Genomic DNA, 15,056 nt, shown 5'->3' with positions numbered 1-15,056 from the left:
CCAGCACTGCTGTAATACATCGCACTGCGTAGCCTTGCTGGAATTTATCAAAGTTTTGGTTTGTTTCCTGAAATCCTGCTCTGTCCAGGGGCTTCAAGCTGCTAAGTGAGTGGGTAGGGGAGAAGACTATTTCAGTGTGATGGGTTGAAAAAAAAAAAACCTCTCAAATGAGTAAACCCCGTGGCCCTTTCTATAGCTCTGCCTTACTCCATACTGCAGTCAGCCTGGCGATGCAGGGAGCTGGGCAGGGGATGTCTTTAGGGCTGGGACAGCCTTGAACTCCTGTGTGACTTCCAGGCTCATCATTTTCTGCGGTATTCTCCCCCACCCCCATCAGCCTTTTCTGAGTGAAGCCTATCCAGCCTCTGCCCCCAGTCTGGTTATCTTAGCTCATACCTCAGTCTCCCTCTGGGACCTTTATGTATTAAAAGTTCAGGCTCTGATGTCCACCATTTGCTATCTAGATGAACTTGCATAATTATTTCATCTCTGTGAGCCTCAGATGTTTTATGTATAAAATGAGATAGTTAAAAACTATAAGCATGGCATAGGAAATATAGTCAATAATATTGTAGTAGTGTTGTATGGTGACAGATGGTGACCACACTTAGAATTGTCTATCCTTATGTTGGAGGCTTGAATCTAATGTCACATCATATGTCAACTATACTTTAGTTATAAAAAAGAAAAATATACCTGAAATTATTTCAGTAAATGACAAAATTTGCACACTTCTACAGAGCTCAAAATATTATCTTCTTGATAGGATGCTAATAAGGAGCATCTTCTGTTGCTGAGAAAAAAGGGAATTAGAAAACTCTAAGCATGTAAAAATGTTCTGTGGAGGAAATTTGTCTTATATTCAAGTATACCTGATGAAACACTACCTGGAGGACATTAAAAAATGTTACTCCATGGTCTGGCTTTGAGGCTTAAATAAAATAAAGTAGGTAAAAGTACATTGTTTGCTCTCTAGAAAGTAGAAGGCAGTTAGTACCTTATAGTTCGTTCTCTTCCCTCCCTGTCTTTTTTAACTTGTAACCCCCATAGTGCTACGAACTTGTAGATCCTTGGTATTACTCAGAATGTTGGTGGAAGATCATGGTTAACAGTCCATGGCCAGGCTGAGGGCACAGTGGTTAAAAGTTTTGGAGTCATGTGGACCAGTCTGAATCCTAGTTTTGTCATTTATTTACTGTGTGACTTTGGATGAGTTGGTAACCCTCTCTGAATCTCAGTTTTACTTATGTGTAAATGAGAGCCAATAAAAGCCCTTCCCCAGGGCACCTGGCTGACTTGGTGGAGCGTGTGACCTTTGATCTTGGGGTTATGAATTTGAGTCCCACAATGGGTAAAGAGATGACTTAAAATATAATAGCCCTTCCTGATGGGTGCCATCGTTCAATATCATGGAACACACTGTAAGAAAAGTATTTAACTTAGTGCCTGGCACACAGTAAGCAGCCTGTTTGCTACTGTTGTTATTTTATTATTATTATTCTCAGGCTGGGAACAGGACTGAGCTTGTCTGGAAGGACCCTGCTTGCCTTGCAAAATGAGGAGGAGCCATAGGGCTGGTGGCTGTTGTCTCACTGTGTTCCCACCATGTTCTCTTCCTGTCTGGTGAGAGTTGGGGCCACATGATTTGGGTCTCAGCCTCCCCAGGTGGGTCTCAGGTGTTAGGTGGCCAGGGTTGCCTCCTCAGTGTCTGACCAGCCAGTTGTGAGTGCTCTTGACCCATAGATCTTCAGAGACTGCCTTTTGTCAGGAGCATGGAAAACGTGGGATGTTTCACGTGTGCTACACATTTGTTTCTCTCTCTCTCCTGCCCTGCATAGTTCGCTATCCCTCCCTTCCTCCCTGCTCTACCTGCATGCACCTCCTGCTGCAGTTCACTTCCAAAGACAACCCGCGATTGAACCCTTCTGCTTTTGAATGGCTTTTTCTGTTCTTTCTTTCTTTCTTTCTTTCTTTCTTTCTTTCTTTCTTTCTTTCTTTCTTTCTTTCTTTCTCTCTCTCTCTCTCTCTCTCTCTCTCTCTCTCTCTCTCTCTCTCTTTCTTTCTTTCTTTTCTTCTTCTTCTTTCTTTCTTCCTCCCTATCTCTCCTGTCTGTTTTCTCTTGCTCCCTTCTGACCTTCTGGAACCTGAGCTTGCACTGGTCATTTGTATTTTTTTCTGCTCATGGGCTCCCATCTGCCCTGGGCCACCTCCCCCACAGCTGTTTCCTGTCTCCTGCCTCACTGCATTGTTATGTCCATGCCGCCCCTGTGGGACAGTGCAGCGCCTAGAGCCTCCTACCCCTTCATAACTGTCTTTCAGACTCTGCCTCTTCACACTCCCTCAAAAGACTTGGAGAAGGAAAACCACTAAGTCATGCAGTCTCCAGAGGCAAGTCTTACTTAATAGTATTTTTATATAAAGCCAGACATGTGGCCTCTACTTCTCTTTGCTCGTAGAATGGGAGAACTGGGAGGAACTTACAGGCCTCCGGTGCCACTGGATTTTACAGACAGGAAACTGAGCCTCCACAGAGGATAGGACTGGCCCAGAGTCTTAAAGGGGGTTTAGGCACAGCCGAGATTAAAACCCAGCACTCCTGACTTAGGGAGTCCCCATAAAAGCATGACCTTGCCTGTGTGAACTGCATGTGTCTTTCTCCGTCTTTTTTGAATTTATGTCATTCCATCTGTAACCCGAGACCTTCTAACAGCTGTAGCTGGGCCTACCTAACTTCTAGTGACAAGCTTCAGCTCCCTTTGGGGAGTTAGGGCAGTGGAGGTGGGGACAGACCTTATGTAATGAGGCCATAAAGAACCTGGGTCAGTCATATGTGGGTTCATCACCCCTTCAGTCTTCCTGTTTGTCCTGGCCTGACCTTGTTCTTTGGTTCTGAGCTGTCTTGGCTTACCACCTCATGCTGGCCCTGCTGATGGGGCTTCTTGGCTTGTCTTCCATTCTCCTGCCCTGACCTCTCCTTTTCAATAAGTATACATTATATTTTACTTTATTTTTTTGAGAGAGAGAGAAAGAGAGAGCACGTGCATGCAAGCGAGATGAGGATGGGGAGGGGCAGAAGGAGAGGGAAAGGGAGAGGGAGAGACTCCCAGGCAGGCTCTATGCTCAGCAGGGAGCCTGACATGGGGCTTGGTCTCATGATAGCTGAAATCAAGAGTTGGACATTCAACTGACTAAGTTACCCAGGTGCCCTTGTATACCTTATATTTTAGTGTCATGATCTTATAGATTGATGAGAACTCTGTTGGCTGCATGTGGCTACTGGACACTTGAAATGTGGTTAGTCCAAACTGAAGTGTGCCATAAATATAAAAAACAGACCAGATTTTTTTTTTAAAGATTTTATTTATTTATTCATGAGAGATACAGAGAGAGAGAGGCAGAGACACAGGCAAAGGGAGAAGCAGGCTCCATGCAGGGAGCCTGATGTGAAACTGGATCCCTGGTCTCCAGGATCTCGCCCTGGGCTGTAGGCAGTGCTAAACCACTGAGCCACCTGAGCTGCCCAACAGACCAGATTTCAAAGAGAATGCAAACTTTCAAAAGCTTTCAAAAAAAGAATGCAAACTATCTCATCAATAATTTGGCGTATTTTATTTATTTATTTTATTTATTTATTTATTTATTTATTTATTTATTTATTTATAAAGATTTTATTTATTTATTCATCAGAGAGAGAGAGAGGCAGAGACACAGGTAGAGGGAGAAGAAGGCTGTTTGCAGGAAGCCTGATGTGGTACTCGATCCTGGAACTCCGGGATCACGCCCTGAGCCAAAGGCAGATGCTCAACTGTTCAGCCACCCAGGTGTCCCTAATTTGGCATATTTTAATGTTGATTGCAGGCTAGAAAGATATTTTGCATATATGGAGTTAAAATAAATTGTTAAATTGATTCCACCTGTTTTTCCCTCTTTTTTCTTAATGTGGTCATTGGAACATTTAAAATACACGGTTTGTATTACATTTCTAGTGACCAGTGCTGGATTATAGCTTATAGGCCTTCCTCAAACAGGGATCCACGAGAAAGTCAAACCTGTTGTTTCTCATTTTAATTTAAATTCCAGCAGTCTTTTTCTTCTTTTTGCTGTAATGAAGGCTGTTTGTTTAAGATACATATTGCTAAGCTTCTAGAAAGTTTGTTTTGTTCTTTTTAAAGATTTAGTTGAGAGAGAGAGCACGCAAGCACAAGCGCCTGCGTGTGAGTGGGGAAGGGATAGAGGGCAAGGGAGAGAGAGAATCTCAAGCAGACTCCACACACAGCACAGAGCCTGATACGGGGCTCCATCTCACGACCCTGAGATCATGACCTGAGCCAAAATCTAGAGTCAGCTGCCACCCAGGGGCCCCTGTTTTTTTCTTTTTAAAATAAATCTCAAATGAATGTTGCATTTTTCTACTTACCTTTTAGTATCTGAGAGGATTGTATAACATTTTTCTTTTTTGATTTATTGATATGCTGTTCTGATGTTAATCATCTTCAAAGTATTAGCTTATTCTTGTATTTCTTAGACAAACCTTGTAGGTCATATGGATCATTCTTTTTTCCCCTATCATTCTGTATTTTGCTAGGTGTCAGGGTTTGGGGCTTCTTCCCATTACTTTTTGTGCTCTGGCATAAATTCTTTAGCATAAGAATTAGGTGTTCTTTAAAAGTCTGAGAGTGCTCACTGGTAAAATCATGTGGCCCTGGAACCTCTGAGTTAACTTTTCCAGTTTCTGACATGGTGTTTAGCATACTCACCAGACATAGAAAAGTTTTAGTTGGCCAATAAATGGAAGGCATTGCGAAGTCTAGATCCAAGCCTGTGTCTTCCCATGAAGCAGGTACTTCCAGAAATTTCATTTTGCATTCCCAGCAGTGTTCAGGATGACCCTGTGGCATGTGGAGATCCAGATTAAGAAGGATTCAGTTGTACTAGGAAACGTGATTACAGAAATCAAACTGCTGTGGAAACAGTGAGCAGCAAATGAGATGTCATGGAAAACCAAAGGAGGATGAAAGGACAAGCTAAAATCTTCTAGAACTCAGAGGGAAACCCACAGGGAACAGTGAGGATGGATTGTTTTTATGAGGTGTGTGTGTTGTGGGAACTCTGCGAAAGGAGGGATGGGGAGATGCGAGGAGGTATAATGGGGACAATAGCAGGATGTGGAGCCACAGACATGGCAGCTCATTTTGGGTTGAGCGAGCAAGTGTGTGTGCACGTGTGTGTGCCCTGCGCCTGTGCATGGGGCGTGGCCACGACCCTGCAGACAGAGACTCTGTGGTTTAGCATCCAGGCTTCTGAGACTGACAGACCTGAGTTTGAGTGTTGGCTCTCATGCTGACCATATATATATATATGAGGATTTGAACAAACTGCTTAACATTTCCAACTAGGCTTCTCTGTCTTTATCTGCAAAATGGGGCAGGTACAGTACTTACCTCCCTGACTTGTGAGGATTCACTGAGCAATGGATAAGCAGATGTGCAATGATTGACGTTGTACGTGGCACTTAGTAAGTGCCCAGTGAATATTAGTTGTTCTTAGGGTCCTTATTATTGACCGAGTGTAAACTCTGATTTTCTCTGGGTTTTAGGCTAATGAATGGTTTACATTTCTTTTACGGGCTTTTGTGTGTTGTCCAGGTTTTCGGTCATGACCATTTACTGGGTCCCTAATCAACAAAGCCAAAGTGTATTGTTTTTTAAAAGTGAACATCTGAATGCTATTACTTGGAAAAAGCATTCCCCAAGAATACGGAGAAAGGGAATGGAGCACAGTCCCCAGTGTAAGAGTAGAGAAGGACCGGGTGGTCCCATGGGCCTTGTATCAGGCTTGGGAATTTGGGTGAGCCAAGCTGCCAGTGGCTGCTGTCCATTCTGTTCACTGGGGCCCTCCCTTTGTCACATGGATAGGAGGCTGGCTGTTCACAGGGTTGCAGTTGGCTTCTGTCCTGCGGTGACAGCTGGTTCTAATTGTGCAGAGCTGCACAGTACTAGGCTGGAAAGGGAATGTTTTGGGAAATTTGCATCATCTTTATGATCCTAAATCTACATGTCTCCCAAGCAGACAGTAGTTTGAGGATTCGAAGAAACAGTAGTGGTTGTGAGCTGTTATTTTGTAGAAATCAATAGGACCGAAAACTGAGAAAGAATGAATTACTCATTTGGTTATCTCTGCCCCCCGCCCCCAGACACATACTCTGATGCCACAGAAGGTGCCCATTTGTCCGCAGTGATTCTTTCCTCATCTTGTGGTTTGTCCAGCCAGGGATCTGAAGCCTGAAGCCTCCTGGAGGCCCTCATGTTCATCTCTCCTGGGGCTCTGCCTCTTCCTTTTTCTTCCTTTCCTCCATACACACAGCCCTTCGCAGGTGTTTATGATCAATTCTTTCAGTGAATTGACCTCCCATGAGAACATTATATCCTGCATATGAGATTATAGTATACATAGTAGACTGTAGTCTAGCAGACTAGCACTTGATGGGTCTGTACCCACTCTCTTGCTCACGTTGTCAGGGCAGTGAGATCTGCCTAACATATGTGACGCCTTGGGAGCTACTTCTGCGCAATCCCTCCATTGCCTCCCATCCCACTTGATAAAATCCAGTCCTTACTTGCCCTTAAGGCTGGACTGTGACCTGGCCTCCCACCCATTGCCTTTCATACCACCTCTCCTCCTACTGCTCCGCTCCAGCTGCATTGGCCACCTTGCTGTTCTCAGCCCAGCCCCTGCTTTGGTCTCTTCCTTCATATCACCCACTTCTTCTCTAGGCTGGGAGCCTGCTGGAGTCCCACATGAGGCCTGCTACTCTGTCCTGGCTTTGGTGAGGACAGGCTTATGTTACTACTATCACCGACTACATGTGTGGCCTGGGCAAAATAATTCTTCTGCTTGTTAGTTGCTTTTCTTTCTTTCTTTCTTTCTTTCTTTCTTTCTTTCTTTCTTTCTTTCTTTCTTTCTTTCTTTCTTTCTTTCTTTTTTAAGATTTTATTTATTTCACACACACACACGCACACGCACACGCACACACAGCACAAGCAGGAAGAGCAGGAGAGGGAGAAGGCTGAGCAGAGAGCCGGATATGGGGCTCGATCTCAGGACCCTGGGATCATGACCTGAACCAAAGGCAGATGCTCAACTGACTGAACCACCCAAGCACCCTGCTTTTCATTTAGTAGCTGGAAGTGGTAGCAAGCGCACCTGTGCTGAGGGTCTTGTGAAGATGAAGCAAGATGGCACGTGTCAGGTGTTAGCACAGCTCCTGGCACAAAGTTGGTAGTCAGTAAATTTTGCTTTTGCTTATCTGGCCAGCCCTTGGCCCTCATCCCAGGCATGGCTGGGAGTCCCACTGCCCAGGGACTGCTCTTCTGGCCATTATCCCCATCAGACTCCAGGATCTCTCCTGGCCTGGATCATCTGCCTCTGCTCCCACCTCCTGTATGCTGCCTTTTCTCCTGTGCGTTCTTTTATTTATTTAAGAAACACATTGAAAATACTTAGAATATATCAAACATTATGCTAAACAATGGACAGATATCACCTAATTTATTCCTTATACCTGCTCTGTGAGGGAGGTGCTGCCGTTGCCAGTTTTCAGGTGAGCAAGGTCAGACCCTGGGAGTGGAAGAGACTTGCCTAGGATTTCAGAGTTAGCTGGTTGCAGGCCAGCTCCAGTCCATATCTGACTCCTTAATGCTAATGCCTGGGCTCCGTGGTCTCTCATTTTTCAACCCTGTGCCCTCCCTTGTTCCCTCCTGAGACCAGAGTCAGCCCCACTGCTGGGTTCCAGGTGGGAGGTCCCCATGGAGGACCTGTCCTTCCTACTCCAGCCCCAGAATCCCTACTTCCACACCAGGAGTATGTGCATGTCACACACCTTGGCTACTGTGGCTTCCTCAAGGGTGACAGGCCTGAAAGTCCCTGAAGGACATGGCAGCCACTCTATCATTTGTTCTTAACCATGTCACTAGAGTCTAGGCCCTAAAATGTCTTACTCCTTAGTCAGACCCCACCCCTAACCCTGAAACTGGCACTGTCTTCCTTGACTGCTTCAGTGGGTCACCTACTCGCTGGGGTGTCTTTAGAACTCCTTTGTCCCACCAGTTCTTCTGCAGATTGTTCCAGATGGTAGAATGAGAGGACTGGGGAGAAGCATGGAGGGTAAAGAAGGGAGAAAGGTCACCATTGAGCAAAATTGGTGACATGGTGCCATTGGCTGGTGGTACCCTGATGGTACTCTATGAAGTCAGATTTAGTGACCTTTTCTTAAAGTGACGCATGTTCTATGTGGACATGTTTTAGGAACATGATTCGGAAAAGACTGCAGTCAGAATCAAGCCCATGTGTGGAAGGACCATGTGTTGGCACCAACTCTCTATGGTCTGGATCCTGCAGGGTCTAGAGGGAGGACTTGTCCCACTCCTCCAGTCTCCTCTTCTTTGGCGTTACCTCACTGACCCCAGACATGGTCAAGGTCAGGCTTTTCTCAGGCATCTGACTCCCAAACCCCTACGCACAAAGCTGGCCCTGGTGGGGGGTGTTCCTGGCAGTATGGCCCCAAGAAGCTAGCAGGGAGAGCTGAAAGCAGTGTTGACTCTTGCTGTCACCTAGGAATGCTTGCATTAAGAAAAAGTTGTTTTTGTATCGGTTAGAAATTGTTTCCCAGTTTCTTTGTAACATTCTCCTTTGACTGTTGAAATGAGTGTCTAAATGAATCTCATGCCATTACATTTTTTTGTTTAAGGCAGCTGGTCAGACTCCTTTTGGTTCTGGGCCCGCTGATGTTGAGGGTTCCTATGGGGTCCCAATGAGGGTGTGGCCAGGAAGTGGCTGAATATCCTGGTCTGGAGCTCAGGAGAGAGACCTGGGCTGGGCACAGACATGCGGTTGAAGCCTTGGCAGTATATGTGGTCTTCTGGGAAGGAGTATGGACATAGAACGGTACAGAAGAAGACTGTGGACAGATTTAGGTGGAAGTAGGGAAAGTGCCAGAACAGGAAAAAGCAATCGGAAGATAAGACTGAGAATGGCGGTCATGAGAAGCCAGAGACAACCAGAGAACACAATGCTGAAGGCAAGGACTGGGAGTCTGAGTAGGCAGTGGCTGTGCAGTGGGGAGGCTGTCACCAGTGGAGGACTTTGCAGTGTCAGTGGAGCAGGGAGTGAGGAAGGAGGTGGAGAGGGAAACAGTGCTAACAGCCCTTTCAGAAAATTCATCGGGAAGGAGAAGAAAGAGCAGGAGCCCAGAGAAGCCTAGAGGCCTGGAAATGTGTTTCACCATGACTGATGTTGTTATTACTATCATCCTATTACTAACATTCATGGAGAGGAAGGGAGTGAAGGTGCAGAGGGGAGAGGAGGCATGAGGGCAAGGCTTCTGAACAGGGCAAGGGATGGGATCCAGTGGCCAAGAGGAGAGCAGATCCCCCAGAGAAAAGGGCCTCTCTTCCAATGAAGCCAAGGAAGGGAGAAGACGCCGGTGAATTTGCATATTTGGTGGCAGAAAGTTTTCTTCTCACAGCTTCTGTTTTCTCCCTGATGAAGCCAGGGAGCATCCACATAACCGACTAGAGGCCCCAGAAGAAGCTGGCAAAGGATTGTACAGGCTCGTACTCTTTCATATCCAGTTGACCTCAGCAGACAACTCAAAGCCAAGGACAGACTGGGCCAGATCAGGGCCTGGTGCCCTTGGGAGGGTGTGTGTGGCAGCCTAGGGACAGCTGAGTGGCTCACCCAGGATGCAGGGCCACCAGTCTCAGCCCAGCCCTTTGTCTCCTTCTAGAACCACCCCGTCTCCTCTGGTCAATTTTAACTTAATAATACTCAGATCAGTTCCATAGCATAGACCTTTTTTAGGCATTAGTGACTGGAAGAGTTTTGTTCTATTACTTCACATTTTCCAAACCCACTTCACACAGATGGAATCTCTTGTAATCCTATAAGGCCAAACACAGAAGAGGAAGAGTGCCAAGGAGGTTGGGCCCAGGACTTGTTTTAGTGCAGATAGAATGACCTTATTTCTTTTGACATCCTGATAAATCTTTCTGCCCTGAATTTGGGAGATTTCAACACTGACGAATGCTCACACTCCATTCATTCAACAAATGTTGCTTGACATCTGCAGTGAGCCAGACCTGTGACCTGCATGTCACCTCCTCTGCCAGGCTTTACCTCTTTGAATCTCTGCCATCAGTCTGTGGAGTTGATTTCAGTGGCCCTATTCCATCTGTGATGAAACCAGTGCCAGCAGAGGTTAACTTGCCTGGGATAACCTAGGAAGTAGGTTGCCGGGCTGGAATTCAGAGCAGGGTCTTCTGGCTCTTAATGCCTTTGCTCCTTCCATTTCATGAAAGAACCCCTCAAACATAATGTTTTACTCTGTTGAGGCTTTAATTTTAAATGTTACGTGACTCTCAGTGCAAAAGGTTCTTTAGGGAATTGTCAAAACCCAAGAAGTATATAAAGAATTTATGAATCAGGGTCTTAGAAATGTTCTAATCAAATAAATATAGGGCAGATGTATTAAGTACTTGCTTTGGTTCCTAATAAGCTCATGACATCAGCAAAGTGAGAGAGAATTACTAATAGATTTTGTTAATAATCTAAGATCACAATGAGAGCGTGGTGTGGGGGAAAGATGAGGGTGTTTTGAGCTCATGCTGAGTCTGACAGCAGTGTGACCCTGGGAAGGGGAAGGAGAGAACTTTTACTGAGTACTTGTTCTATGCTATGTGCTGTGCATATCTTAATCTCATTTAATCATCATATTGAGCTTCATAGATAAATACAGTATCATGCCCATTTTAAAACATGAAAATTGAGATTCTGAGAAGATCATGCAGCTGGAATGTGGAGGCTGGGATAGGGCTGGGTCTGTCTAATTCTAAATTGGATTACAGACTCTTAATTAAATGTGTACACATAAAATATGTATGTACACATACATATGTGTATATAACTTTTGCTGTTTATTAAAGAATTCGGGGAAAAAAACAAGAGCAACTGTCAGCTAGAGATTGGGGAGCAATCATGCCCCAGTCCTTGCTTGCCAGGTTTATGAATTCTCTTTTCTATCTGATTATAACCCATACCTTTCCAGGACTGGTTTTAGGATCCACAATTAAACTTGGAAAGGGCAGTGATACACATTTGCAAAAACAATTGAAGTCTATTCTAAAGGGGAAGAGAAGTCAGTGTAACTGAGGCAGGTCCAGTACACATTTTCTAGGACAAGGAGAATCATGGTAAACAGGTAAAGCCTACATCTCAAAGAGGTTCACACCTACTTTTGAAAAAGAAACAGGATCAAGGTATTCCTTTAAGAGGAAGAATCCTGAGCCTCCTTCCTCTTTTCTAAATGCAAGTGGTAAGAGTGGTGTGAGATGAAAGGTGATGTGCTGAGGCCAGCCTGGACTGTTATGCTGGGGGCTCTTGATGAATGGTAGCACAAGTTAGCGTCCTTGTCATTACTATTACTTGGAGTCTACACTGAAGGTGTGAAGGACTTGGCAGGGTCAAGGGTGATCATGTTTTCCATGTGGGTGACCAGAAGGAAAACGGTGCATTTGCAAAAGGGAGGCAGCTGGAAAGGGAGTTGTGTATGCGCAGCCTCTGCTTGATCGCCGAGTGCTCTCAAGTCCAGGCCATCGGATCTTGTATCCTGAGCTTCCATCGCCTCCAGCCAGGCTTCACACAGTGCCTGCTCCTCTGTAGCTTATAGTTGGGTCCTGAGAAGCATTTGAAGGGCATGGCACTTGAGCATAGCAGCTCAGCCAACAGATCTTGTCTCTGGACATTGCTACTACCCTCCCTGACTTCCTAGTAGACCCTTGTTCCAGCTGGTGGGCAGCTGGCTCTCACTAAAGACCTTATTAAAATTCCAGATGTGTAGCAAAAAAAAAATGTTAATAATAGGAAAGCCTGATATGAATTAAAAGGAAGGCTTATAACTCAGGGGGCAGAGAACTTTAGTCTGCCTCCTTTCTTCCATTCTTTGCCAGGACTCCCAAGCCACAGGCTGACCACACTGGGCATTGCAGTAGTAATGGATTTTTCCTGCTTCTCTTACACATTCCAAGTCATCCTGGTAGAGTGCTCCTGTTAGCTCCTTTGGGTAGGAACCAGCCTCACTGATAGATAAAATTTAGGTAATTTGATGATTCAGATTGTAACGTTAAACCTGCTGTAAAAGAAGAGACAAGGCCCCTGAAGAAGATGTTCAAGGGAACCTCTTCTTCTGCTTCACTGTTGGTTGTATGAGATAGAGGAGGGGCCAACTTTGGGAAAGGGTGTGAAGTAATACCAGAAGCTTTTCTGACTGCAGTGGGCTTGGGCCAGAATGTTCTCTGATTCCAGGAATGGAGGATGTCACGTGGCCGATGAGCTGTGCGATCCTTTAGCCATATTTTAATTTTAAGTTCACTTGGGGGGATGAATCCTGCTAGCTAACACATCATGCCCTCTCTCAGATAGTTTGCTTTGAGAAGGACTTCTGGTCCCAGGGATGCTGGCAGAGAGGCAGTTTATGGTTAAGAATATTTTGGCACAATCAGGGAAATACAAATCAAAACCACAATGAGATACCACCTCACACCAGTGAGAATGGGGAAAATTAACAAGGCAGGAAACAACAAATATTGTAGAGGATGTGGAGAAAGGGGAACACTCTTGCACTGTTGGTGGGAATGTGAACTGGTGCAGCCACTATGGAAAACTGTGTGGAGGTTCCTCAAAGAGTTAAAAATAGATCTGCCCTACGACCCAGCAATTGCACTGCTGATTTACCCCAAAGATACAGATGCAGTGAAACGCCGGGACACCTGCACCCCGATGTTTATAGCAGCAATGTCCACAGTAGCCAAACTGTGGAAAGAGCCTCGGTGTCCATCGAAAGAGGAGTGGATAAAGAAGATGTGGTATATGTATACAATGGAATATTACTCAGCCATTAGAAACGACAAATACCCACCATTTGCTTCAACATGGATGGACCTGGAGGGTATTAGGCTGAATGAAATAAGTCAATTGGAGAAGGACAAACATTATATGGTCTCATTCATTTGGGGAATATAAAAAAATAGTGAAAGGGAATAAAGGGGAAAGGAGAAAAAATAAGTGGGAAATATCAGAAAGGGAGACAGAACATGAGAGACTCCTAATTCTGGGAAATGAACAAGGGGTGGTAGAAAGGGAGGTGGGTGGGGGGTGGGGGTGACTGGGTGATGGGCACTGAGGGGGCACTTGATGGGATGAGCACTGGGTGTTATGCTATATGTTGGCAAATTGAACTCCAATAAAAAAATAAAAAATAATAAAAAAATTGAAAAGAATCTCATGACAAAAACCTTAAAATGAAGGGAAAGTCAGATCCCATAATAGAGGGGAAAAGTCTTTGTGTGATTGTTTCCTAAGAATTAAAGTTACTCCAGCTTCAAAAAAAATTTTTTTTGGCACAGAAGTCCTGAGAAATGTGGCTGGGGTTATGGAGAAGAGTATCCCACTTCCAATCCTCACCTTTGAGGGCTCTCGGGCTGCACCTCCATCCACAGATCAGCCCTTCTCTCCAGAGGAGGAGAACCCTCACCCACCCTGGTGAAGATATGAATGGTTCTTCCCCATGTCTGTTTCCACATTCCAATTAGATGCTTCTGGTGTGTTCTGCATCCGAATAGAAAGAATCACCTTTGACATTCACTCTGTGCTTCCTAGGAACTTGCCAGCTGTGGATGGAGTAAGAAGGAGAAACATAGTCTCGCCCCCAATGTTGTGGCCTTTACCCGGAGGTTTAACCAGGTAAGCAATACTCCTTGCATGTGCCTGAGCAGGTGGTACTCTTGTCCCCTGTGAGTTGGGCAGCCTGTCAGGGTTCAATCCTAGGTATCACGCCTCAGGTCCAAACCCCTCTTCCCAAACTACCCCTCCCATCAGTCCTTTCACAGAGTCCTTTTTCACAGCAGGTGGAACTGAATACATCTTTCCTGGGTTTAAAGCACTCCATTGGCTTCTACTTCCACCTAAGCTAAGACTCAAGCACCTCGATTGCTCTGCAAGTGGGTCTGGTTTCTGTCCACCCCTCTAGCTCCATCTCTTGTCCCTTCCCCCTCTTCCATCCTAGCTGGCCTTACTTCTCTTCCCTGATATGCCAGGCCCCCAGCTGTGATGTCCTCTCAGCTCAGAATTCTTCCTCCCTTTTCACTCCCAGCCTGATCAGCCTGAATGTCACTTCTACAGGGAGTCACTTCTCTCACTTTCCATGACTCCCTAGCTTGTGTGAGGTCTCACTGTTGTGCATTACCTCCCTGCACCCTGTGCTTCTGTCTCCATGTGGCCTGTGCTCATTCTGTGGGACTCTGTCATTTCCCCCTTCCATGCTAATCTGCGGGCTCTATCTTGTTCACCACTGTGCATCCCACCACTTTACCTAATGTCAGGCATATAGTAGACCCTCAGTAAATTGGGCTGTCCCTCAATGGGGCCTCCCTGCTCTGAAGTGCCAGGCCCTATGCATCACCACTGGCCAGCCCTCTCCAGGCTTCCAGCCTTCTCCTTGGCTACCACTCAAGGATGGGGAGAGCCTCAGAGAGGCACCAGCTTTTCATCTGAAGATCAAGACTGTGGTTAGCATTATCATTGTAATAAGAACTAAGGGCCTAAATGCATCTGGAGTAAGGGCTGCTGCATACAGTTTTGAAAAGAGAAGTTCTGAAGCCTTTTGTTTCTTTTTTCTTTCTTTTCAAAATCTTCCTTTTCAACCAAGCTTAGGCTTTAAAAAATAAAACAGATGTGTACACGCTATCAGAGGATTCACAGTTTCCTTTGCAAAACTATTTGATGGGGAGCCAGCCCAGTCCCACCTCTGACCAGCCACAGCCCTCCTGGAGGAGGGTCACCGGAGGAGGGTTACCAGGGGCTCTGATGTAATCTGCATTGTATGCAGAGGCCAGGTCAACTTGTCAGAGGATGGTGCAGCTTGTCCTGTGAACAATTGCATTGTGTCCAGATAAGACCAAGTGGGTGAAGTGAGCCAGAAGGGAAGTTGCATTTTCCCAAACAGA

General features: G+C 45.6%; 1 protein-coding gene across 5 annotated transcripts in view; it reads left to right on the top strand.

Moving 5' to 3' along the window:
- Positions 1 to 15,056, top strand: part of RALGPS1 (Ral GEF with PH domain and SH3 binding motif 1) — a 292,316-nt gene that overhangs the window by 89,535 nt on the left and 187,725 nt on the right. For all 5 annotated transcript variants that reach the window (XM_055336511.1, XM_055336494.1, XM_055336502.1 and 2 more), the window contains one exon: positions 13,711 to 13,794. In XM_055336511.1, coding sequence (XP_055192486.1) covers positions 13,711 to 13,794 — 84 coding nt within the window. The remainder of the gene's footprint in view (positions 1 to 13,710; positions 13,795 to 15,056) is intronic.

This window comes from Nyctereutes procyonoides, unplaced genomic scaffold (genome assembly GCF_905146905.1).
Source record: "Nyctereutes procyonoides isolate TBG_1078 unplaced genomic scaffold, NYPRO_anot_genome, whole genome shotgun sequence".
NCBI lineage: Eukaryota > Metazoa > Chordata > Mammalia > Carnivora > Canidae > Nyctereutes > Nyctereutes procyonoides.
Note: the sequence above shows the minus strand (reverse complement) of the source record. Positions and strands in the feature narration are given on the sequence as shown.